The sequence below is a fragment of the Salarias fasciatus genome, chromosome 11 (assembly GCF_902148845.1).
Source record: "Salarias fasciatus chromosome 11, fSalaFa1.1, whole genome shotgun sequence".
NCBI classification, from domain to species: Eukaryota; Metazoa; Chordata; class Actinopteri; order Blenniiformes; family Blenniidae; genus Salarias; species Salarias fasciatus.
In genome coordinates this window covers 10,631,642-10,656,125 of record NC_043755.1, presented here as the reverse complement: position 1 = coordinate 10,656,125, position 24,484 = coordinate 10,631,642, and the positions used below count along the sequence as shown (strand labels likewise).

At 42.6% G+C, this 24,484-nt stretch overlaps 1 protein-coding gene across 2 annotated transcripts; it reads right to left on the bottom strand.

Moving 5' to 3' along the window:
• Window positions 1-1,978: 1,978 nt before the first annotated feature.
• On the bottom strand, window positions 1,979-21,407 carry si:dkeyp-97a10.3 (V-set and immunoglobulin domain-containing protein 10-like). 2 transcript variants are annotated; one of them, XM_030103696.1, is made up of 9 exons: window positions 21,317-21,407; window positions 21,079-21,136; window positions 15,590-15,919; window positions 14,190-14,456; window positions 11,732-12,019; window positions 11,244-11,357; window positions 8,630-8,691; window positions 6,677-8,474; window positions 1,979-6,264 (listed from the first exon to the last, which is right to left on the bottom strand). In XM_030103696.1, exons 2-8 carry the CDS (start codon window positions 21,116-21,118, stop codon window positions 8,394-8,396), a joined length of 1,182 nt encoding a protein of 393 aa, XP_029959556.1. In that variant the 5' UTR covers window positions 21,119-21,136; window positions 21,317-21,407; the 3' UTR covers window positions 1,979-6,264; window positions 6,677-8,393. The 2 variants fall into 2 exon arrangements, with proteins under 2 accessions (XP_029959556.1, XP_029959555.1); XM_030103695.1 differs by lacking the exons at window positions 8,630-8,691; window positions 11,244-11,357; window positions 11,732-12,019; ... (2 more) ...; window positions 21,079-21,136; window positions 21,317-21,407 and having other exon boundaries at window positions 6,677-8,396.
• Window positions 21,408-24,484: the final 3,077 nt, after the last annotated feature.

Below are 24,484 nucleotides of genomic sequence, written 5' to 3'. Positions count from 1 at the left end.
TCCTTGTCCTTCGGTAATAAAGGAGCTTTATGACAGGAGAACAAAGCTCAAAGGGTTTGTCCAAATTTTACTCTTATCAAGCCAAATGCTGAGTCACCCTGAGTGATCAAACAATAGGACATTATGTAAACAGAAACAAAGTAAGATACAATTAGGCCACATCAGAGATGATGATCTTGACCAATAAAGACAAAAAATACACTTTTCAGAAACAGCTTCAGTAGTAAATAACTTAAAAAAAAAAAAAACATTTCAGAAGTGAAGGCTTTTAAGCTCATCCTGACTTTAATGTTCAAACCTCGATTGTAATAGTCTTCTGACTGGACTGCTCAAAGGAGCGTCAATCATCTGCAGCTCATCCTGAAAGCTGCAGCTCCAGTTCTGACCACAAAGAGATCAGAGTATATCAATTGTGTTCTGAAGTCTTCAGGCTGGCTGGCAGCCAGTTGCAGAACAGAGTGAAAAGTTGTGCTAGAAGTCACTCAATGGTTTAGTTGCAGAACAAGCTGATGTAGCATCAGTCCAACATAAACATAGCACGTCTCTGATCTGCAGACTCAGGTCAGAGTTCAGACCAAACATGGTGAAAATGACTTTCAGCCATTATGTTGAACACAAATTAAACAAATTACAAACAGAATAACATCAATCCAAATGTGAAAGTTTTTAAAGCACATGTTAATAACCCTTTTTTGTCTCTTATTCTTGTGATTAAGCTTTTTAGAAGTATTTTATATTCTGTTTTTTTTCTCAACTTGTCTTTTTTTTTTTAATTCCGTGCTGCTCATGCCTCTTTATTGAATTGCCAGTACATCCCAGGAAAACCACTGAGCCACAGACAGTCACACTCAGACCATTTACAATGACCAATTAGCCTCACAGGTGGCTGCTTCCTGAGCCAGACCAGGTTAAGGCTTAGTGAGGGGGAAATCCAACACAGGCAGACAGCAAAAAGTTGCCGTCGACAGCAAGCGGTGGAGACTTGATGGTAAGCGGCACAGATCACAATCTAGCAATCTGGCCTATTATTGCACCAGCAGATATGACTGTAAAATATTGAGTTCATAACTGGGCAATACGGAATAGTTAATGAAAAGAAATGCAATCTGTTCATACCGGAGGATTGTCATCTGTAATTCATGAAGGTGTGTTGAATGAGGTGCATGTATGAAAATAAGAAATAATACAAGGTCAAGTTAGCTGAGGGACGATCGAGAGACATTATCTTCACCTGGGAAGGTATCTTCATCGATATTTAGCAAACTCAGTTAATATGACTATGTATGAAACTATTTTGAGCCGGTTGAGCATTAATCATAATGTCAAGTACCTTTTATTAAGAAGCCCAAACAAATCAGGGATTTCTAGCTTTGAGGTTTTGTTTACCAAAAGGAAACATCTGTGAATGTCTGTCTACTGAACAACGCTGGCAAATTCTTTCTTGCATTTCAGATCCAAGAATGAGCTCACAGATCTGTTGAAAAGGCTTTGAAAAAAAAAAGAGAGACTGAATCTCCACGAGGTCTGTGGCTTGTTTCTGCTTTATTCTACAGTGGAATACCAATAAAGCAGCCTGTCTTTATTTGAAAGAGAAAGCATGGAGAAAAATATCAAACACAATACGGTACACTGCATTGATTCAGCAAAAGATTACGGTCGAAGCCTAAACTCTTTGAAGTCTGTGTGTTTGAGATGTATCCCCAACGGCAGCAGTTCAACTTTAAGCATCCATAAACAGGTCTGTGACAACTGAGGATTTCCGTTTTTCCCTTGAACATGACTCTTTTTTATATACTTTGCGCTGCATTCTTTGTTTCAGCTGGACGACAGACAGACATAGCTTTGCCTATGGCTTGTGTTTTAATTTCAGCACACGCTGTCTGAGGCGCGCAGATGGCGAAGGCCTTGAGGAGGGGAGGAAAAAAAAAATGGTGGAAAGTGATCAATCGACCTTAAAAAAAAAAAATCCTCTCACATGGCTCCCCCTTGTGGGTGACAAGGCATGGAGTGTCTGACTGCCACGGCGCACAGCTTCGTCTCATGATTTACATCTCAGACACTCCCATGCAGAGCGATTTACAGTTAGTGAACTGTTGGGGATTGTCTGTCCTACTCAAGGACATTTTGGCTGGATAGATGACTGTGGCACAGACTGAGGCTATAAATTCAGGGGGCGCACCGTCCCACTCTGAAATGTGGAGCGCTTTTGTTTCAGTTGTCCTGTGTGTGAAGTTTAAACATACATTTACTTTTTTTCCCCCCTCCCGACGCCCCTGTGAGACTCATATTCACGTGCCGGTGAACTGAAGGGGTCAGTGCTGCTGCGGGGAGGGGGCTGGTGGCTCGTTCAAGGACACATTGACAGGGATGGGCACGCATGTAGATCTCACAGGGAATTCCGCTTTTTGTTTTAATGATCATATGGACTTATGAATGCCATCAGATGTGACCTTTCTCTCGTCCCTGGCGGAAGGAGAACATCGCTAGCACTGTCACGCTTTATCAAACTCTGGGTCTTTTGAGGCTCGTGCTGATTCAATCTGAAATTGTGCAAAAAAGTAGGGTACGTCCTGGACCAGGACTGAAATATAATGATTCACATGCAAACCTACAGGCAGTTTAAAAGCACTAATTAAACATGAACCCGGTAGAACATGCTAACTCTTCTCAGAAAGCCATTGAGCTCTGAATCAAACCGAGCTCTTTTTTATTGTGAGATAGCAGCAATAACCACAACAGCGTGTTGAATTTGTATTCACTTGCAGGTGCTGTGGACTGTGTGGCAGCTCCTACTTTATTTTCAGACAATAAAACGCCATCAAGTAGAGAAAAATGTCTGCCTGCTGAGCTCTCCTAAATTTAAATTAAAATTGGATTAGGATTATATTGGCCATCTTGCGGTATTAAGGTTTTCTCTGCAAATCTACTGCAGTCTCCTGAGTAGAGTCAACAGCGGCTCTCGGCACACTCGAGTCAGAAAAGCTTGCTGCTGCAGTTTGACATACACCAAAATGATTATTCATCAATGCGAAAAACGCCCTATTTGCACACACAGCACTTGAGTTATGTTTTCCTTTAATTTATGCCTCCAAAGGGATGCGTAAACAATTACAATTACTTGCGGCAGTCACAGTAAATCATTGTAAATCAGTATACTAAAACAACACGGGCAGATTTACATGCAAATTGGTCCAGGGAAGGTAGCCACATCAGCTTTTGAGGTTTACCATGCGGCGCGCGTCTCAAGACTACAAACTGACTTGCAGTTTGAGTTTTAGCGGTTTAGGCCATAAACAACACACTTCAGGCTTTAGACAGCAGGCAGGGTTGTTGGATACAAAGTACTGCTTTTGTAAAACTGCTCCAAAGTTTCAATAAATCACAGCTCTCACCTGGAACTGGGAGGCAATGCTGTAACCTATTCTGGTAGCGAGTACTCAAATGCACTCCATCTCCACTCATTACAGCGCTAGACGAGCGTGAAGTGTCTCCAATAGTGAGCAGCAGGACTGTTCATCAGAGGTGACGTACAAGTGGGAGCAGGGGATTGGGAGACTGATGGAGCTGTGATCCAAACACACGCGCCGCACCTCCACAACAAGCCGAAGGAACAGATTTATCTGAAGAGAATCAACAGCAGCACTCGGTGTACACAGGCGCCATGAATAATTAGCACTATAGACACAGCGAGCAGAAATATGCTCAGACTGCAAACAGCCCTGTGATTCAGAGGAACGCCAGAATAAATAGGTGCTTTTATGGACCCGGTTACTGTCAACATGCATGAAGAGGTATTTTTTTTCCTCCCACTGGAAAATCAAAAGATGCTCATGTTTGGAAAAGTATGCTCATTTTTGAGAGCGGCACAATACAGTCCTGTGCCATCTGCTGGGAATAGTCTAGACAAGTAAGCCCCTCTGTGACGGCTGCGTGACTGTCTGCTCGCTGAATTTCAATGTTTCTTTCTGGACTTTACATATGATATTCACACATTGTTAATATTCCAAAAAAGATGCTGAAACAAGCCATGAATCCACAATAATGAATGCATTCGGTTATAGGTTGGTGGATACAATACTGCACTTGAAACTCGTGTGAAACACCTGTGTGATCTACATGCATTAATTTCACTAAAAGAGAATAATTAGAAAGCAGTGATAAAAATGTCAAGCCCCATATGTCTGACTGGTGCCACCAGATGTGCTGTGTAGTGTTCACACTGTTTTTCAAATGTTTTTGTTGCTGGATTGGGGATGTATTTAAAGGTAGAATTATCTGAGATGTTTCTGTGGGGTGTTTTTTTCTGTCCGATCGTCACACACAAAGCTAACTCCTTTGCATAAATCTGTGTTTTTACAGACATAGTTTCTGTAAACAGATGGGCAGTGTAGTTTTAGGCAAATGCCACTCACACTGCAGCAAATAGCCCAGTTCTGAGGATCCACTTTCAGCAGGGGATGAATAGCTACACATTTAGCAGGATGGTATGCGCCCAGACTAACAATGCACAAGTTTGTGGAGGAACTCTCTTCGTCTCAGAGTTGTGCCTTTTGTGGGTTCCTTGTGAAAAGTATGGTACACAGCAAAGTGATGCATAGCATTTCAATGATACAGTCAATGGATGGCAATTATGGTTTCATTATTGTTTACATTGTCAAACATCACAAATTCCCAACAATGAAGACAGCTCCTTCAAGGTTTGTGGATACAGTATGTTAAACACCAGTATGATTTTCCTACATATGTTTGGAGGAGAGTTGTAAACATGTCCTGCTCCAGACGTGCTGTGTGTTTCTACAGCATGCTTGTCAAATGGAGCTAATAAGTTGCAAAAGTAAACGCGGATATTCATCTTTTTTTTTTTTTTTTTTTAATCATTATTGTCAATCAATAACATAAAAACCATCTTCCTTCTCTTCTCTCCACAGTTTCTGTAAACAAATAGACCTGTTCCTGGGAGTATTTTCTGCAGGAGATGAAAACACATTTGGCACGACTCTCACAAGTGGCAGGATGATCATGTGGACGGGCATTCAAAACTTGTAAGAAAAAAAAGTTATTTGGTGCAGCTCTGGATCTCAAAGCAGTGCCTTTAATAGCTGTTGGTGCACAGTGGAGCTTTACAGCTAATCGATGCATCGCTGGTCTTGCTGTCATCATAAACTTTGTTGACAACATGAAAAGACCTTATCCCCCAAATAACAGCCCTGATACCTTTTAACAAAAAACAAATAAACAATCCAAAACCCCCTGAGTTACAAACAAAAAAAAATACACAAATGTAAAATCAATAAATACATAAACATTTTATAAAAAGTCGTTTTTTCTCTATGTGCTTTCTGTGACCCAGTGAATTATTACACTGCTTTTTCAGCAGAAAGCGTGTCAGCTCAGGTCTTTGAGCTGACCTCATTCATGCACGGGTGTGATTACTTTCCAAGTCATTTAAGTCACATAAAAGCAGTTAATTAATGAGCGCCCATCCATTCGTGGGATCTCCCTCATAGTTAGCCGAGCATTATTTCCGAGCACCACTGAGGCGAATCCCCTTAATTGAGAAGTGTCATAAGAGGCATCTGTAAACAGAAGGCGCAAGACAAATAGCTCAGAGTAAATCAAGACTGTCACTGCTCTCCGTGGCCGAGTCCTTCTCGAGCAAGGTCCCTTCTCATTTATTGTGTGTCACGTTTTGGCTGAGGTAGTCGCAGTTATTCATGCAAGCACCTCAAGAGCGTTTTATTGGAAGGAGTGTTGTTTACGTTGTTGTTGTTTGAGTAAAAGGTCAGGCGCCATGGATCAATGAACTTTTTCTGTGAAGCCTCTTGGTAAATTTTGACACACGATCAGTGTTTACAAAGACTCTGTCTGGAAGGGACTTTTCAGGTTTCTGGGAATATTTTGGTCGGTTTTGTATGATTTAGCCTATTTGGTTGACTAAATGTTTAAAATATCTAATCAAGCCTCCTTTCTTTTTCCTTCAAGGAAAAAAGTGATTGCATTTTTAAATCTCACATTTTATCATCCCCATGGGAGACACGTTCATTTCTTTTACACAAAAAAAAAAGGGAAAAAAAGTGGGTGGAGGGCACTTTAGGACTGAGATGACAGCTTTTTAAGTGCAGAGCATTGTGCAGTCAGTCTTGCTTGCTGGTATATTGGATCACGTCTGTCAGCTGTTTGTTTGTGTCAGAGCATGCGGGACAGTTGTGGAGTGCAGTCGGCTGACATCTGTCATCATCTCGGTCTCCCTCTGTGAGCCTGTTGCTGGAAAGACACAACAAGCCCTTCATTGCCAACATGTCATGCAGAAGAAGAAGCAGAACCTCTGACATGCAGTGTTGCTTTAAAAAAAACTGCCACAGTGTCACAAACACTCTCGACTAAATACATTTTTATGACACCGGGAAGACTGTCAATCGAAAAAATGCAACATTCACTTAAAGGAGCTGTCAAGCATCCTTCAGGAAAGGTGCAATACAGACAAAAAGCACAGACTGCCTAGAAGACATCGCAGGTAGAAGGCAACCCACTGATGCACCCAGGAGTCATAACAGAAAATGACAGCCATAAATGCATATCTGAGAGAAAACCGCATGCTTCAAATCAGTAGTATAACTAAGCATATGGCATTTGTTGGCTACTGTTTCAACAGTACCATGCCGAGTGTCACACTCACCTGCCATGCGTGGGTGGGGTGGGCATTGTGCCCGTGGTCCTTTCCTTGCACATGTGCATGCCTTTGGCCGTTTGCGGGACGATGATGATGGTTGGCAGAACGGTGCCTGGGTCGCTGTGCCGTCGGTATGTTGACAGGAGGTCTGGGGGGCTGCGGACCCCTGGCCGGGGACTTGTGTTGGGTGCGCTCCCTGGGGAGGGTTTGGAAATGTGCAAGGGGAATAACGGGAGGAGGGGCGGGTGCTTGCTGACCTCCAGTCGTCGGAGCGTGGGCTTGTTGTCCAGCATGGAGCAAGGCAGCCTGGGTCTGCTGTCGCCGACTTTTAAACACTCGAGCGTTCTCAGTGTGGGCTTTAAGTGCAGCTTGGGTTAGGTTGCTGGGATTAGGCTGTTCTGAGGGGCGAGCGACTGGAGCAGAGCCGCCTTGGCGAGGTTGACTGGCACTGTGTACGGCAGGCTGTGTCTGTGTGCGCAGACCTTGTGGCAGTGTTTGGATCGGCGCGGCTCTGTGTTGCTGAGCCATGTGCGCCTGCTGAAGGTGATTAGGATCAGCCAAAGCTCTGGTATCTGCCCCCTGTAGAGCAGTCAGTCCCTGTTGTGTGGCTGGTCCCTGCGACACGGCAGAGCGGCCCACAGAGGCCTGCTGGCTTATGAGAGGAAGTGCCTGGGGGTTATTGCTATGAGTGGCTTCTTGCCTGGGGGCATTCTGGCGAACAGGCAGACCTCTTATGTCTGCCTGAGCACTTTCCGTTTGTGTGCCGGAGCTTCTCTGTGTGTGGCGGGACAGGCTGAACTGTGGTACACTGCTAGTTTTTGTGCGTCGGAGATCAGCTAAACGGTTCCAAATGTTCCGGTCCGATGATGATGCGTCCCGTCTGGGTGGCGTTCTGCTGCGGGACGCCGTCTGGCTCTGGGGCTGTGGTCTGCTGTTTCGTCTTGCCTCTCTGATGGGAGGATGGGTAGTGTACTCCGTACTGTCGGAGGTGTCGTTGGGATAAGCTGGGGTTCCCCTGAGTTGATCCCAAGGCATCTGTTGACGGTCAGAGCTTGGCGTGTCCACGCGTCTTCCCGACTCCCTGTCTGATCTCTGGTGAGATTCTGGGCCCTGCTGGTATGCCTGCATGTTGGCATTAAAATGTGAGTATCCAGTTGGAATCTGACCTTGGCCGGTGTTCACGTGCCCGTTGGGGCGAGGGTCACCAGAGTAGGACTGAACACTTTGTCTTCCAGGTGTGGTCTGTGTCAGGCTGTGCTGAAATTGTGACACATTGGTGGAATTGGTGAGAGGTAATGAACTGTCTTGCTGGGGCTGCTGGGTGTTGGCGGGATACGAGTTAAGATTGACATGAATGGTTGGCGCTTGTGCATTGCCGTTTGGCTGGCTAGTTTGTGGCAGTGTGTTGAGGCTGACTTGAACTGCTGGGGGCGGCGCGCCGCCCTGGACAGCGCCAGGTTGTATGAGGATGTTCGGATTTTGCTGCTGCTGCTGCTGCTGCTGTGTGTTTGTGAGGGCGTTTGCATTCTGAGCATCGGTGTGTGTGAAAGCCTGGTTGTCAATGCCATTGTGTGGGTATAAATTGGTATTCTGAATGGCATTGTGTAGGAGTCCATTTGTGTGGGTACGACCATTGTGTCCATGCATGTCAGAGTTTCGCAGTCCATTCAGCCGCAGTGTCTGTGGATCGCCACGGCTTCCGCGTAAGGCGGCATTTGAGCGGTCAGTGCGCTGTGTGTAGAAGAGGGGGGGGGTCGGGACCTTGGTCCAGTTCCCTCACACCATTAGGCTGTGGCTCTGGGGGCTTTACGTGAGGAAGTGAAAAAGGAGGGCAGGGAGATCCAGAAAAAGAAACATGGAATATGAGAGTTAACCCATGAGAAACTGTCCACTGCATTCACACAAAGAACAGACACAAAACATCTACTGTGAATTATATGTAAACCTTCAGTGACTCACTCGAATTTGTGGATCTGGGTTGGTCTTTGGGACAAGGACAGTATCCCTCTGTCTTTGCTGCACTGTAATATCACAAATAATAGAGATAAATATCAGGTCAATGCAACATATCTGACCCTCAACCTGATGTAAAGGTCATGTGAACGGCTGAATACACTGCAGATAGAGAGTTGGCTCTGCTAAGGTCTCTGAGATCATGGCCGTCTCGGATGAGAGGATTTGGAAGTGGTTCGAATCTTCCGTCTAGTGGCTGATTTCTGTTCAAAATTTGCACATTCAACCTCAGAGTCTGTGCCTTTTTTTCTCGGGTAAACAAAAAAATTAAGTATTTTACAATAAGTGACACTGAATTGGCCAGAGCAGTGTGTCAATCATTATGTCCCTGCGTGTTAATCGTGACATGAGCTAACACCGGCGAGCAAAAACCTGCATCAATCCACAAGAATTACCCACATCTGACCTCCATGAAGACCAAAAATCAAAAACTAAGGTGAATGAATCAAAGTTTGATGGTGAGTTAGTTTTATAGCTCAGGCCATTCATCTATGAAATATAGCATCGCCATTTCAAACACTCTTGGGCGATTCAAGTATATAGTTGCTTCGTTTCTAAAGCTCAAACTACTCCATTTTTCAAATGCAGGCCTGAGAACGGAGCATTTTAAAAGAAAATTGTCAGTCTGCAGACAGCTGGCTGCTGTTTCAGTGCATGTGTGTAAAACAAGGAGGTGGCAGAAACCTGAGTGAGACGGAGCAGGAAAGAGCCTTTCTGAAGCTGTAGTATGTGAATGAATGTCGAGGTGAAGACAAGGCCTTTAGGAATAATGTGTTCAGGGCAGACAACGCGAAGAGAACTGTTTGCCCAAAGTAACGGGAGAAATGTTCGGAGCGGACCAAAGACAGCTTGTCAGGAGCAGAACTTCACACTTACTGTGAAACATGGAGGTAGAAATGTTCTGTTTTAGGGGTTTTTTGTTGCCTCGGGGACCAAACAGCAGCTATTGATTCAGCAACAGCATTTCAAGGAGAGCTTAAATATATCAACAGGCCTTCTTTCTGAAAGTTGATATAGAGCCAGAAGTTTCCTTTCAACATGATAATGATTCTAATAACGCGAACAAACACTCCACAGAATGGGTGAAATATGAAGACATCAGGAGGGATCTGGTGCCAGGAAACCCCAATAAAGGACAACTAGAACCATTTTGATTCAAAAATGACAAAAACATTATCAAATTTTTGAACAATCACACTAAACATTCATAACAAGCAACTTTTGTTACCGAAACCAAAATTACTCTCAATGGAGGATGGGCACATAGCAGCTGTCGCCATTAGTCTGTGTGTGTGTGTGCGTGTGTGTGTGTGTGTGTGTGTGTGTGTGTGTGTGTGTGTGTGTGTGTGTGTGTTCTTGTATTTCTATCCTTGTTGGGGCCAAATGTCCCCACAAGGATAGCAAAACGTGGAACGACGTGCCTTGTGGGGACCTTTTTCCGGTCCTAAGTAGGAGAAACAGTGTTTTCTTGACCATGTTGTTGTTACTGAAAAAAGTAAAAGTGCAAAAACATTTCTTTAGGGTTAGGCTTTGTTGTGGTGTGGGTTAGGGTTAGGGTAAGGGTCAGGGTTAGGGGCTAGACATGAATGGGAGTCAATGGACGGTCCCCACAAGGATAGAAATACAAGACTCTGTGTGTGTGTGTGTGTGTGTGTGTGTGTGTGTGTGTGTGTGTGTGTGTGTGTGTGTGTGTGTGTGTGTGTTCATGTTTTTCATCAAATAAACTATTGGAATAACAAAAATCTAAATGAATTGCTTTGAAAAATAAAAATCATTTTGCTTTGGGGTTGAACCTACAATTCAGATGATTTATTTGAAAACAAAAAAATATTTCAGTGACTTTGTCAACAAAATCAACAAAATGAAAACCAGAATCTTTAATACCAAGGGAGGGATTAATAAATCACAAGCACTCACATTACTCTAATGATGTTGTATTTTGGAATATATGTACTTTTATGATTTAGTTACATTCATATCAATTTACAGTTTATACCCCATAATCTACTTTGCCACTTTAAAAAAATCATACATTTGTAATGTTTATACTCACAATTTGCAACAAATTTATAACAACTTTGTCAACTGTTGTAGTCTTTTAGCAGAGAAATGTCACACTTTATATCTCAATATTGACATAATACCCTAGACATAATATCCTGCAATCATGGTCACCTTATTATTCCACTCATTCTGTTGCAATAAAACACATTTGCACATATTTGTATGTTGTATTATAGCTCATATAATATAGTTTAGATTTTGTTGTGTTCCCCCCGTGTGCTCTACGAGCCTCTGTAACTAAATGTCTCCATGGTGAGATAAATAAAGTCAACTCTATTCTATTCTATTGTATTCTAAATTTGTTAAAAAAAAACTTTTTAAGGTTTCATTTGTGAAACTGTAGCTTGTAGTTAGACTATTACTAATATGTTTTATTGTTTTAGAGACAGCTAATTTGTACTACTGCTCGAGTAAAACAGCAGTTTTTTTTAGTGTAGTTGTGTCTAATTTCAGCAACGTGAGAGTAGTCGTGTGTATGTTTTCACTTCAGACTTACCCCTCCTCCGCCGCACAAGAACAATAATGACCGCGATGAGGAGTATGAGGATGAGGAGTGCAAGCAGAGAGCCGATGACTATCCCCGCCACTTCTCCTCCGTTGAAACACACACCTGGAACAGAAAGAATGGTGTCATAGGAGGAGAATTAATAAAGATAATGAGTCTGGAGCCGGAGCAGACAAGAGGAGGAAGAAGAACAAAAGATAAAGGAGAGGAGGAGAAGATTCTGAAAAAGGATGACAAAGTAACTGCAAAGAAAGAGACAGCAGAGGAAAGAAATGAGAGAAGAAAAAAAAAAGAAAAGAAGAGGCGGGGTAGGAGTGGGAAGGAAGGTCACTGAATGACTTTGACCACATTCTCACCAGATCAATCTCCCAGGATACTTTCTGTCCCTCTCCTGTCACGAAGACAGATAAGCGGACGCAGTCCAAAACCAACCGTCATCATTATCAGTCACAGAAAGGTCAGCATTCACCATAACTCACCCACGACGGCCAAGTCTCTGCCCTGCTCCGACGTGCCTTCGGAGATGGCGTTCCTGGCGATGCAGACGTAGCGCCCGCTCTCATTGGTCGATATCGTCTGGAGGGTGAGAACCCCACTGTCTGGCTGGCTTGGCGTGACAGGCTGTCCGTCACGTTGCCACGAGAAGAGAGCGGGAGGCAGCGAGTCGGACACGCAGGTGAGGCGCGCCGTCTGTCCCACCATCACGTCCCCCTCACCGACACAATCTTTCGGGGTCTCCAGGGTCAGCACGGGGGTGTCAGGGCCATCTGGTTAGTTAATAATGAGAAAAACAAGAATCAGCATCAAAAAGCTTTTGATTAACAAGAGCAAAAAGAAATATTTATATTATAATTAGCAGAAAAAATAATAATCAAGCTGGCAGTAAAGCCTGGTGCTCTGCTAATGAGGTTTTCACTTCTCATCAGGATAAAATCACTCCAGTAAAGCGACTTTAATCTTCTCAACAAGTCACTCAGCTAATGAAACAACAACTTCTGGATCAACATCACTTGAAATTAATATATCGTAGAATCTGACAGGCAGATGACTGGCATCCACCCGCTAAAACTCTCAGCAGCAAAAGAAAGTTGCCACTTACTCAAGTAACAGAAAAAAATAACAGATTCTTTTAAGCTGCAACACCAGACATGAAGTCCAGTAGCTCTACTGACAAGAGAGTGCAGTCCAACTCGCAGGATGACTTTGCAAAGTGAAAATATAAAGGAAAATAATAAGTCAAACGTAAGTTTTCATCAGAAGTAACTGTTATTGTTGCAGTATTTCACAAAGAGCAGAGGTCATAACAGTGGCGACCTGCCCAAGGGTGTATCCTGATTATCACCCACTGTAAAGTGCAATCGGCTGTAGCACCCTGCCACCCTGAGTTAGGTAATGCAATATAAAACGTGGCTCTGTTCAGGTCATAAAACAACTCGAAGACACAGAACTCATCAGCAAAGGGCAAAAATGTTCCTAGCTGGTGGCCAGCTGATCGTTTATCTTACTGCTAGTTAATGGCTGCATGATTAGTCTGAGAAACACTGTGGCCGCTTGGATTATACAAAAAAAAAACAAAAAATGCAAGGATATTCAGGTTGCACATGATAGTTTTAACAATAATATTAGTTATTGACTGCATGTCGTTAGTCTGACCCAGGTCAATTCAAATTGGGCGGTGTGTCATCAAATGAGCAAAAATAGATGTAATACTTCAATGTTTGGTTGTCTGACAACTCAATCTTGAAATACATGAGACGTTTCGGCACATAATCCTCCATAAAAACACTTTAATGGCTCAATTTTAAAGCATAAAACAGCCTGGAATGTCTGTGATTTATTGACATGGCGGGTGTCCTGCAGCGCTCTTCAATCAGTGGATGAAGGTCGCACATGGTGGGAAAGTTTCTATTAGAACACTGAAAATCTGTATAAACTTAGCTATTGAGCTCAGATTCACCATGACTCTGACGAGACATGCTCTTGTGTGCGTCTGTGGGTATATCATCACACACACACACACACACACACACACACACACACACACACACACACACACACACACACACACACACACACACACACACACACACACACACACACACACACACACACACACACACACACACACACACACACACACACACACACACACACACACACACACACACACACACACACACAGTCTCGTATTTCTATCCTTGTGGGGACCGTCCATTGACTCCCATTCATGTCTAGCCCCTAACCCTGACCCTTACCCTAACCCTAACCCACACTAAAACAAAGCCTAACCCTAAAGAAATGTTTTTGCACTTTTACTTTTTTCAGTAACAACAACATGGTCAAGAAAACACTGTTTCTCCTACTTAGGACCGGAAAAAGGTCCCCACAAGGCACGTCGTTCCACGTTTTGCTATCCTTGTGGGGACATTTGGCCCCAACAAGGATAGAAATACGAGAACACACACACACACACACACACACACACACACACACACGATCCTAGTAATTCATTAACTGGATGGTGAATAAAAAATATCAAGACTTTGATCAAAATCATTGATTCCACCTGCAGTTTTCCAAGGTACAGCCAGGAAGGACTACAGCAGCTTCGTGATAATGCACAGATGCTGCTCAAGAGCAGAAAGCGACAATCACTTTTCTTAACTCAAACACTTCTGAAGAAAAAAGAACTGAGTGAAGGTTTTGGAGTGATGTCCCATACTGCAGTGACTGCCCTCATCGTCCTCTAAAACTGTCACATCAGAAATGATGACGTTATGGAGATACAGCCAGAAGTGGCACAAGAGTATGAGAGAACGTGCCGCGCAGTTCAGCACGCTTCATGTGGCGCAATGTGGATGAAGCAGATAAGCTACTACTACTGGAGCGGCCGCAGCAGATTAGCCGCCTCTTGTCTTGATCAATGTTCCCACTCACAGAAGACGGTGAGTCTCTGCGAGGCGCTCTGGGCGCTGACAGGATTGCTGGCGGTACACGTGTACTCCCCGGCGTCGCTCCGTCTGGACGGGTTGATGACCAGAGAGCCGCCGGAGAGGGTGATCCTCGAGTCCGCCGCGACGGCCGAGCCGTCTTTGCCCCACTGGACCGTGATCTCCGTCCCCGCGGTCCACGTGCAGGTCAGATTGACAGTCCTCCCCTCGACCGCCGTCGAGGGAACCGAGACGCTCACCCCGGACACTGCATCTGCAGGAGGAACGAAGAGGGGAGCTCATCATCGCTGCAGGTACTGAGGCAGAGTGTGCGAGTTAGAGAGCAGGCACACTTCAAAAGTTGGCGATATGGAACGATGGTGGGCAGTTTTGTGTTTCTGATGAGGATAATTTGTTGTAATCAAAGCGAGAGAGAGCAGAGAAGGGACAGCGTTCAGATAGAAGCACAGATGGTGAATGAGGGGGCAGACGGTGTGAGCGGTAACCGCCATGCCTCTTGGCGAGCAGCCTAAGTTAAATAATTGGAGAGGGAGAAGAGGGGGGCGTGTGGATGGAGGAGGACGGAACAGCAGCAGCAAACAAACAAAAATACTTGAGCAACGGCCGAACTTTCCTAATCAATCACTAATTTTTTTTTTTTTTTTTGCAGGCTGTCCGGCTGCCTGCGACTCGGCGGCAGCCTTTTCAATAGCCGAGGAGTATTTGATGCTTCTCATTTCAAGTTGTGGGATAGAAGAGTTGGACGTTTGGTCAAGGATGCAGCTCTTTCCCTGTCGTGGACTCGCAGTCATGCGTTTGAAGGACGTGACCTTTCAACAAGAACAGACTGGTGCTGCTAACCATTCAGTCACCCTGCCACCCCACCAGCGCTGGCTGTTAGAAGGACGAGAAAGACCGAACATCATCTCTCCAGCGTGGGCGGACGACTGAGAATCCAGAGACACTCAGCTGTTCAGGCACCATTAGAGCGCTGGATACTAATGAATACAGTATGTACCGCATGTAAATTCAACGCTACATTTAGACTCCTACCACATCAAACATCGAGGACTACGAGTGCAGCATATCATGTGAGTTTTAATTAGCATAAAGCGCTGAGCCACTGGCTTCAAACCCTCCTTTTTCATTACTTTCACCGTGCCTCCTATGGGTCACTAATTTCATTATACCTCCCAGACTAATTCTCTGACTCCCACGATCCTCCCTTTTCTTTTCTTTACTGCTTTCTGTCCCTCCTCAACATTATCACTCCCCTCAAAACCTTCTATCTCACACACAACCTCTCCTCCCACCTTCCCATTGCTCCCCTCTTCTTTTTTTTCCCCCCCCTCTATTTTTAATTCCCTCTCATTTGTGGACTCACTGGCACACTTCTGTTTCACTTACCGAACACCCTCAGCTGTGCGGATCTGGAGTTGGACTGGCCTGTGCCCAGAGGGACCACCTCCACCGTGAAGCTGCCGGCGTCACCCAGCTGAGCGTTTCCAATTCGGAGCTGAGTGGCAGTGATGCTGACCCTCCCCAGGAACTGAGGCACCGGGTTAATCTGAGCAGCTCCTGAGCTCCACGAGCCCAGAACGATCCCATCTTGGTACTGCCACGTGATTCTGAAGACCTGAGGCGCGGTCAGCACTGTGAATAATATGTCGGTCCCGGTCTGAACCAGCACCGGGTCTTGCTGGAACTCGACTGGCACCTGGTTCTGAGCCAGTGCATCTGCAGAGATGAGAGATTATCGTGTTAATTAAGGTCGGAAACATGTCACCAGCATACCTGTGCGCCGAAACTGGCCTATTATGCCGCCGGAATTGAAGTGAAAAGAGTAACAACGCTTTTTTTCTGGTGGCTACAGGAATTTTTGTTCCAAATTAAAAAAAAAAACAAAACAACAACAACAAAGATAAGCTCATTAATGACAATGCAAAATAATAATAAAAAAAAATCCTACAAAGGTTCTGTCAATTTAAGACTCTAACCGATTTCACTTGAGCATTTCCCCCTCGAAACGTCTTCAACATCTAAACTACTCAAAGGCACAAAAATGCGAAACTGCAGTTTGAAGAAAATGAGCAGAGATTAGAAAAGTCCTAAAACAAATGTAGCAGAGCTTTTTATTGTTTCTTTCCTGTTTTATTGTTCATTGGAGTTTCTAAAATTTCATCAGGAACGTATTAGAACACACACTGAAACACGTTTCACACACTTTTGAAGCAGCTTCAAAAGTGAAGTAGTGCCTAAATAACAACGTGCAGATAATCCTCAGCCAGTCGCTCCATACTTGCTTACTTTACCAGCCTGAACATCTGCAGATCCCAGCGAACGCCACACACACCCACACCGACACGACCACAGTGCACAGAGAACACGGGCTCAGGGAGAACATGCAAACTACGAGCATGACCTACGGCTCATTCAGCCAGCGGATCGTCTCTCCAACATTCAGAACAGTATGACTGACAATCAGACTGAGTGTCCTCCATTTTAGATGGATTCATACGCATCTGTCAATTCGACTTTTTATCTACTGACTTCACTTTTTTTTTTAATTCATCGTTTAACTCATCTTGCATAGCAATGTTTTTATTATTATTGTTTTATTTAATTAATTATTTGTTTTATGCTGCTGTTCCAGGAACCTTTTTCATGTGAGCCTTAAACTAATCAAACAAGTTAAATTGACACTAAATTGGATGAAGGAACATCTTTTTAAAAAAAAAAAAAAAAAAAAAAAGCTTTAAAAAAAAACTAGTGATGTGCATTTTGCTGGTATAATTGTAATGTTCACTTGGTATTTGAAGTTAATTATATTGCATTTGAGTGTGAATCTCATTTATTTATAGCACAGTACAGCCACACACTGACCGCCTGTGTCGGCTCCATCCTGTGTGCAGATCAAGAGAGGTCTGCTCAGTAACTGCAGATAGGTGAGTCCTTGCATCCATCGTGCAAAACAGTGTTTTCTTTTATATACGTCTTACTGCTGGCGTTACTACAAATTGCCCCTCAGGACTGAACATTTTTTATTTTGACCTCGACATGGATCTTTGGTCTCTCTGTGTGACATGAATTCCTTCAGTATTTTGTTTTCTCTTGGTCGCCTCGCTTCTCGCCAAAGACATGCAAGTTGGGAGGTTCACTGCTTCCTGTAAATTCGGCGACCTGTCATTCACCTGCTGAAATTTCACAAGCCACCCGTGACTCCAGTGTGCATGAAGGAAAGGCGCAGAAGACAGAAATAGAGTTGAGGACTCTTCAGTTATACTTTTATCCAGGTAAGGGATCATAATATATCTCCCTGCACGGCAGAAAAAAAAAATCTATACATAAATAGAGCAGGCTGAGGAGGTAGAAACCCATTAGTAAGGTACACACTCTTTTCCTCCTCATAGATTTCACACCATGCTTTCTGGATTGTAAGTGATCCCAAGCTAAACATCTATTTTGTGTTTTTGTTGGTCCGACTTAACGTAAGCCATATCATAATCATGTTTGCCATCTCTCCTCCCTCACAAGAATCGGTGGTGCAAAGGCAATCTTTAGGCAACTATGTTGTGAAGAAGCATTGATCTCGCTCGTTCAAGCATGTAAGCATTGTGAGCTGTTGGCCCATTTGCAGTCTGTATGGGAGCGGAGAAGAAAAAATGTATATTTATACTCGGCTGCCAGTCCTCCCTCTTGTTTGTGTTTTATTTCAGATTCAGGTTGGAAAGACCCTGCTGAATTTTCAATACTGGCTTATAAAGCAACCGCACAAGAACACTCCGGCCAGTGAATTATAGTGAGTCAAATCAATATGTTCCTGATCAGTTTCGCTGGACTGGCTTTACACGATTTTCACGGGAGAGCAGAGAATAAAATGACAACAAGCCAAATGGATTGTGTTCAGGTTCGCACGCTGAGCCGCGAAAGACAACTAAAGTGTTTTAGGGCTTTTAGATCTGTTGTTTTTTTGGGGGGGTTTTTTCAGGATGAGTCAGAAGTGAGAAACGCCCAGGAGTGATGCAGCACAGATCTCAGGCGTTCATGGGCTGCTGCATTGTTTTTCACTGGCCAAAACACAAGAGCGGCACGACTGAGGTGTGCTCCTGATATGAGAGAGTCCGACTTTAATAAGTAACCGCACAGCTAATAAATCACTCACATTTAGAACAATTACACGCTGACCCGGAGGGTGGAAGCATCAATCTCAGCAATGCTTCTCTTTGGTGTCTCTGAAAATGTGAAATAAATCGCTTCTTGTTTAATTCATCAGAGGTACATGCGCCAAGCCGCAGGAATTTAAGTTGAATCTTGATTAGGTAGTGTGAAGTGCAGACAGACAGCAGCCAAATAAATATTTAATCTGAAACTGTTGATGATTACTATTTTAATTATTCTCCTTCATGCATGAACAACAACCTTTGGTTAATGAGCAAATTAAAATATAATTTACATCCCTGCTTTTAATTTTCTTAGCTCATCTTGCTGCAGCCGCTCAAATAACTGGAGCAACTTCATCATTGTGATTTTCATTAAAATAAAAAAAAAATAAAAAAAATGCTCAAAGGATGTGGATGTTTGTTACTGACAACACATTTCACAAATAAATCCCCCAAACAGGCAAATGTATTCTCCCACCACTCCACACTGTCTGAGCCCCGGTTCATGACAGTCCCCGCCAAGAGGCCATTTCTTCCTACTGAAGTCATAAATCTTTAAAAACATCTCACAAATACTTGTTTTCTCTCTCAAAAAGTGGAGAGGTACAAGTGAGTGCTCGATGCAGGGGACTGCCGTCTTCTATTAATCCAAACGAAAAACATGAGCAAACCTGAGTGTTAACATCTGGTGAATAATACACAATTAGAGCACACTGCTGCAGTGTAGGACTGCGTCAAAATAAATTATGTAGAAGGGCACAGCGTGTCTCTTGGCCATGGTTTTGTTTGTTAGTTTTATGTCCAAGTAACGGAGGAATAAGCTTTAAAGACAAATATTAGTTGTGGGATTTATGAGGAATTGGTGGGTAAAAGCAAAAACATAAAATAGCAGAAAGTTCCAGCTGTGTGCGTCGCGCCGGTGACCCTGGAGAGGTGGGCTGGAGGGGTCACAGTCCTGCCAGTTTCTGTTGACTCCAAGAACACCTGAATCTAATAAATACGCCATCGTGAAGCTCTTCGGAAAGCCTGTGATTGAAGCTGGAGCAGGGACACATCAGAGCCGGGCAGGCCTGCGGCCTCTTAAGAGGTTTACTACACTGGGTTTATTTTTGTTAACATCCAACAAGCTAATATGTTCCAATTCTCTGAGCTGATATATGCACATGCTAATTGTATCTAACTGGAAACAACATCAAATCTCTCCTGTTGGGAAATTAACATATGTCTGCTCATATTGTGATGCCCCCTGACAGACGCAGCCACAACACGTCTCCATACGTAAACATGGCACACAGGAACAATTTTAAGCTTGTTTCATGTCACGAAGCATCAAGCTTTTAAGAATAATTACTGGATAGGACGAATAATATTGGATTTCTTGCCAGTATTTGATACGCTGATAAGTCTCTTGGCCGCTTGCCGACACCGCTACCAATATATGCACATATTTGTATCCATCTGATTACAGACAAGATCAAGTTCCTCCTGTGGTGGAATTAACATATTATTATGTCTGCTTTTATGGTGATGGCCCACTGACAGATGCAGACATTAAATGCAATAATATGGGAGCGTGGGCCACAAGGGTAATTCAAAACTGGGGAATTCATTTTCCACAGGGGTCATAACTGGACTTTAGCTCTACTTAGTATAGCGCTATAGATCTGATAAGCTCACATCTGCTTCAGTCTGATTGCTATGCCTGATTCAAATCTTAATGCTTGAGTTCAACTATTTGTTTACCATAAAACAATTGCTTGATTTTAGTAAATAAGTTTGCTCATGTTTCTGTCAAAGAATAAACTTTTCATAAATCTTCTTTTCTGAAGCGGAGCCCATCAGCTCTGCTCATCGGGGCGCCAAATACTATGATATGGTCAACATTACATATAATGTTATGAATGATGTACACTGATTTTCCAACTTATTACTTCACAAAGTCCAGCGGGAGCCTATTCATATTGCCCTATTTTAGTTTATTTTATGTTGTTGTTGTTGTTGTTGTTGTTTTGTATGTGGTGCATAGAAATTGTTAAAATATGATGTTGATGTTATTATTATAAATGAAAAGCAAAAAATGTAGGGGACTGTGACAATTTATCAGATTTTACAAAGCCAACACAAATGTTAGTCATCAACTCATTTAGTCTACGGTTGCCAATAACTTATTAGCTAGTTTGGACGTTGCATAAAGTGATATACAAGTTATTAAAAAAGGTCACTTGGCTGAACATTCACAATTAATCCAAATTTCTATAGCAGCATAAAAAAATAACTGGCATACAAACCTGGAGTTTCACTAATAATTCAACTAACAACAGCCAGGTATGGGTGTAGGTAAGAGAGCTGTTCTTGGTGCCGCATTCACAAAAATATAACGCAGTCTGTCCCCCACAAAGAAAACTAACAAAAACTTCACACAGCACAGGCAGGAGAGCTCCTCGTTACTGTGCACCACACGCTGAGCGCTGGGATGTCGGAGCCTGAGAGGGGGCCCTGAAGGCATCACGTCAGGCAGACGGAATGCAGCCTCGCAGGTTTAAGAGCTGTTAAGACGGAGCTTTTCTGCTTCAAATGCAATTGTCTTATATACGTGCCTTGAATACCACAGCTCTCTTCCCCTGGCTTGTCTTCTTTCTTTTTGTTTTGTTTCCCTTCAGAGTACAGACTCTTTACCGAGCCTTTTTTCCGAGCATTTTGAATGAGACAGGAAAGAGACGGCGTGAACAGTTTTACCTGCCAGCAACAGACTGATAAGGAGCAGAGGTTGTCTCATGTCGTCAGTCAGGACGGTCTGTGGACAGATTAGACACTTTAAAACACAGAATTACCTCTGCTGTGAAGGCTTTTCTTTTCTGTTTTTTAAACTGATTTCCACTCACTCCAAGAAAAACAAAATCTCTATATATTTTAGGTGGGTACACACCTGGATAAAACAAATATTCATAAGACAACTTTTTTAAATAAAACTCACCAAAATATGAATCCTCGGCACTCATGTTCATTTTCAGCTGAAACTCAGTTCCATGTTTGTTTTGTGTTTCTTGACTAAAGCTGTATTTCCTGAATCTCCGCTGTTACCTGTCACGGCGCACCTGTTCTCTTAAAGGGACCGCAGCCATTTTTCAGTGGCATCTGTCCTCAGAATGAGCTCCTTCTAGTGGTACATGGAGGAAAGTCATCAACTTTTTTTTTTTTTTTTTTTACAATGAAATCCATCCATCGTGAGTTCACATACACTCACCTCTGGGCAGTTTAGAAGCATCAGTTAACCTCACATGCATATTGTTACTGACAGGAAACACAGCTGCCTTGGAACAACCCACGATAGCCATACTACAATCCATCCATGTATCCGATCATCTTCTGTTCAGCTTCATTCAGTGGGCGAGGTCAGAGTTCACCCCAGGCAGGTCGCCAGTCCGTCACAGGTCAGGCCGAACACCCAGAGAGAGACAGACAACTGCACACATAATCCATACTACTCCACAACAGAAAATTAAATGGATTTAAAAAAAAATCCAATATCAACAAAATATTATTTCATTATTTAATTATTTAATAGAATGAAAATACAGAGGAGGAAATAATTATTTGACCCCCTGCTTCTTTTGAAAGTTTTCCCCGACGCAAAGAAATGAAAAGTGTATAATTTTCATGGTGGATGTATTTGAACAGAGCGAGACAGAAAATCAACCCCCCCCCCCCCCCCCCCCAAAAAAAAAAAAAAAAACTCAAAAAAACATGTTATGAAAAGATTATAAATCGATTTGCATTTCACTGAGTGAAATAATTACTTGGTCTGCTACCAACCAACAAGAATTCTGGCCCCCACAGACCAGTTAATGCCCACGAAGCACGCAAATCAGTCAAGTCAATTTAAAAAAAAAAAAAGTTGTCCTCATCTCAACTCTCGAAAGTCGCCTGTCATAGAATCAGTCTCTTCTCTTCAATCCTGTCCATCACTACGAGCAACACCACAGAACTACCAAAGGATGTCAGGGATGACATTATAGACAGCCACAAGACCAAAATGAGTACTCTTTGTATGCCGCCAAGGGTTTCTTCACCAAGTATACCTCTTGTTTTGCTTGAAAATCAATTACGTATTATTTCATTTGACCAAATGCAAATGAACTTACTGCCTTTATATAATCCTATGTTTTCTAGATTTCTTTATCTCTGTTCCGTCGAGAAAAACAAAAAGAATTATAAAAAGGACACCTTGGGAAAAACTACCCAGTTAGAATTTAATTTGATGTGTGTCGTTAAAAGTCCAGTCAATTTATTTTATTTTTTAGATCATGGAAAATGATGTCTTTGATACCAGTACATTCATGATCTATAAGAATAAATATATCCACACTAGTGGATAAAAACGCCAGTTAGGGAAAGTTAAATTTAAACACTAGTATTTGTACTTAAGTAAAGAATTTCCAGCTCTGCCTTGAAAATATAGCAGATATGAACTCACTGCTTCTCATTCAGGTAAAAGATTCAATTCATTTTTTTAAATCTTTGATGCTTGATTGTTTTCCTTCGTAGCAACAACACATGAAAATTAAAGACATAAGGAGGTTTTATTGTTGATGCAATTGAAAATCACAATGCAATTAGTTTGGTTCTTTCATGAAAAGCAGCGAGGTGGAAACCGGCACAGTGCTAGTAATGCAAAACCGTAAAACCAAATCAAACCAAGCAAACAAAAGAAAGTGCTGAATAAAAGCACATCAGCGAAGAATTCATTCCAATAAACCAGTGCAGGGCAAGTTTATTGTACTTCAGTTTGCAGGTTAAATGTTAAAAAACATTGGTGAAAATCTTTAAATTATATTCAAACTTGATGGCTCATTTGACATTTCTCATTAAGTTTGACTTCCCATCGTCACAAAATGCCTAAGTTAAATGTCATATAACACTAAACTGTAGACTGAAGATGATTTTCAGTCAAAGCTGGGTCTGTGATTTGAAACTGAATTCAAGACATCCCAAGTTATTATCCAATAATCACCCAATACACTGACTTTATTCAAATGACTCCTCAGACATCAGGTAGGGCGGAAAGGTGGGTTTGCTGTTGTTTTTAATTAACATAAATGAATTAGTTTTATGATATCAAGAGTTAAACTTGGAGAGTCTCAAAAAAGTGGCAAATCTGAGGAGCCACTGACAGATTTTAATATTTGCACCTTTTTTTCCCTGTGCTAATTATTCCTCTAAGATACATAAGGCTTTACATTTTCCAGTTTTGGCATTAATATATTAGTTTGTACATGTAATAATTGCATTGTTCTCTTCAGCGTCTGATGAGTTATTCAGCTGAATCTTCCAAAGCTATTGAGGTGCAAAATGAGATAAACACTATTTTATGTACTATATGATCACATGGTGTAAAAGTGCATACACAATTTTTTTTCTTTTAAAATCAAACAGAAAAATGGTCAATTGGAGTGGTAGGATTGTTCCCTGCTTTTTTTTTGTTTTTTTTTTTTTTTTTTGTTTTGCTTCAAACTGAAGCAGCCTGTCAGAGGACGTGTGAGCTCCTCAACCAGGGGTCAGAATGTGGACGTCTTCCTGTATAGCCGCTGTTATCAACCTGGGGTCACAGGGGAACGAGGCTCTATCTGCATCGAGGATGTCAGATCACATTCGTACATCTTGAGGAAAACTGACGCTCTGTAGGCCTCACTCCAAGAACCGGCCATTGTTTTGAAGGATTTTGTTTTCAGACGTTTGAATACACTGTGGCTTCACTCTGACATTTTGTCAAATTGGAAACAGAACAAGAGGGTCTGAAGTCAGTGCTCTATATATGGTGCATTGTTATTTGCTATATTCAGTGCAGCTTTATTCTGGAGCTTGTTACTTATTTACCACCAAAAACATAACTGAAGACATTATGTACCTGGGTCATAAAGAGTTTGCTTCCCTGCCCTCAGGAAAATGTTACAGGAGCGTGAAAAGCAAAAACAAAACAGACTCAAAAACAGTTTCTGCCCCTAGGCCATCAGGAGTTCTAACTCATATATGTATATTTGGTTTTCTCTGTTATTGTATTGATGTTTGTTGGTTTTCTGACATGTGTGGACTCAAGCACCTTCCTTCAGAAATGTAAGTAATCTGTCTTAATTCTGCTTCAGAA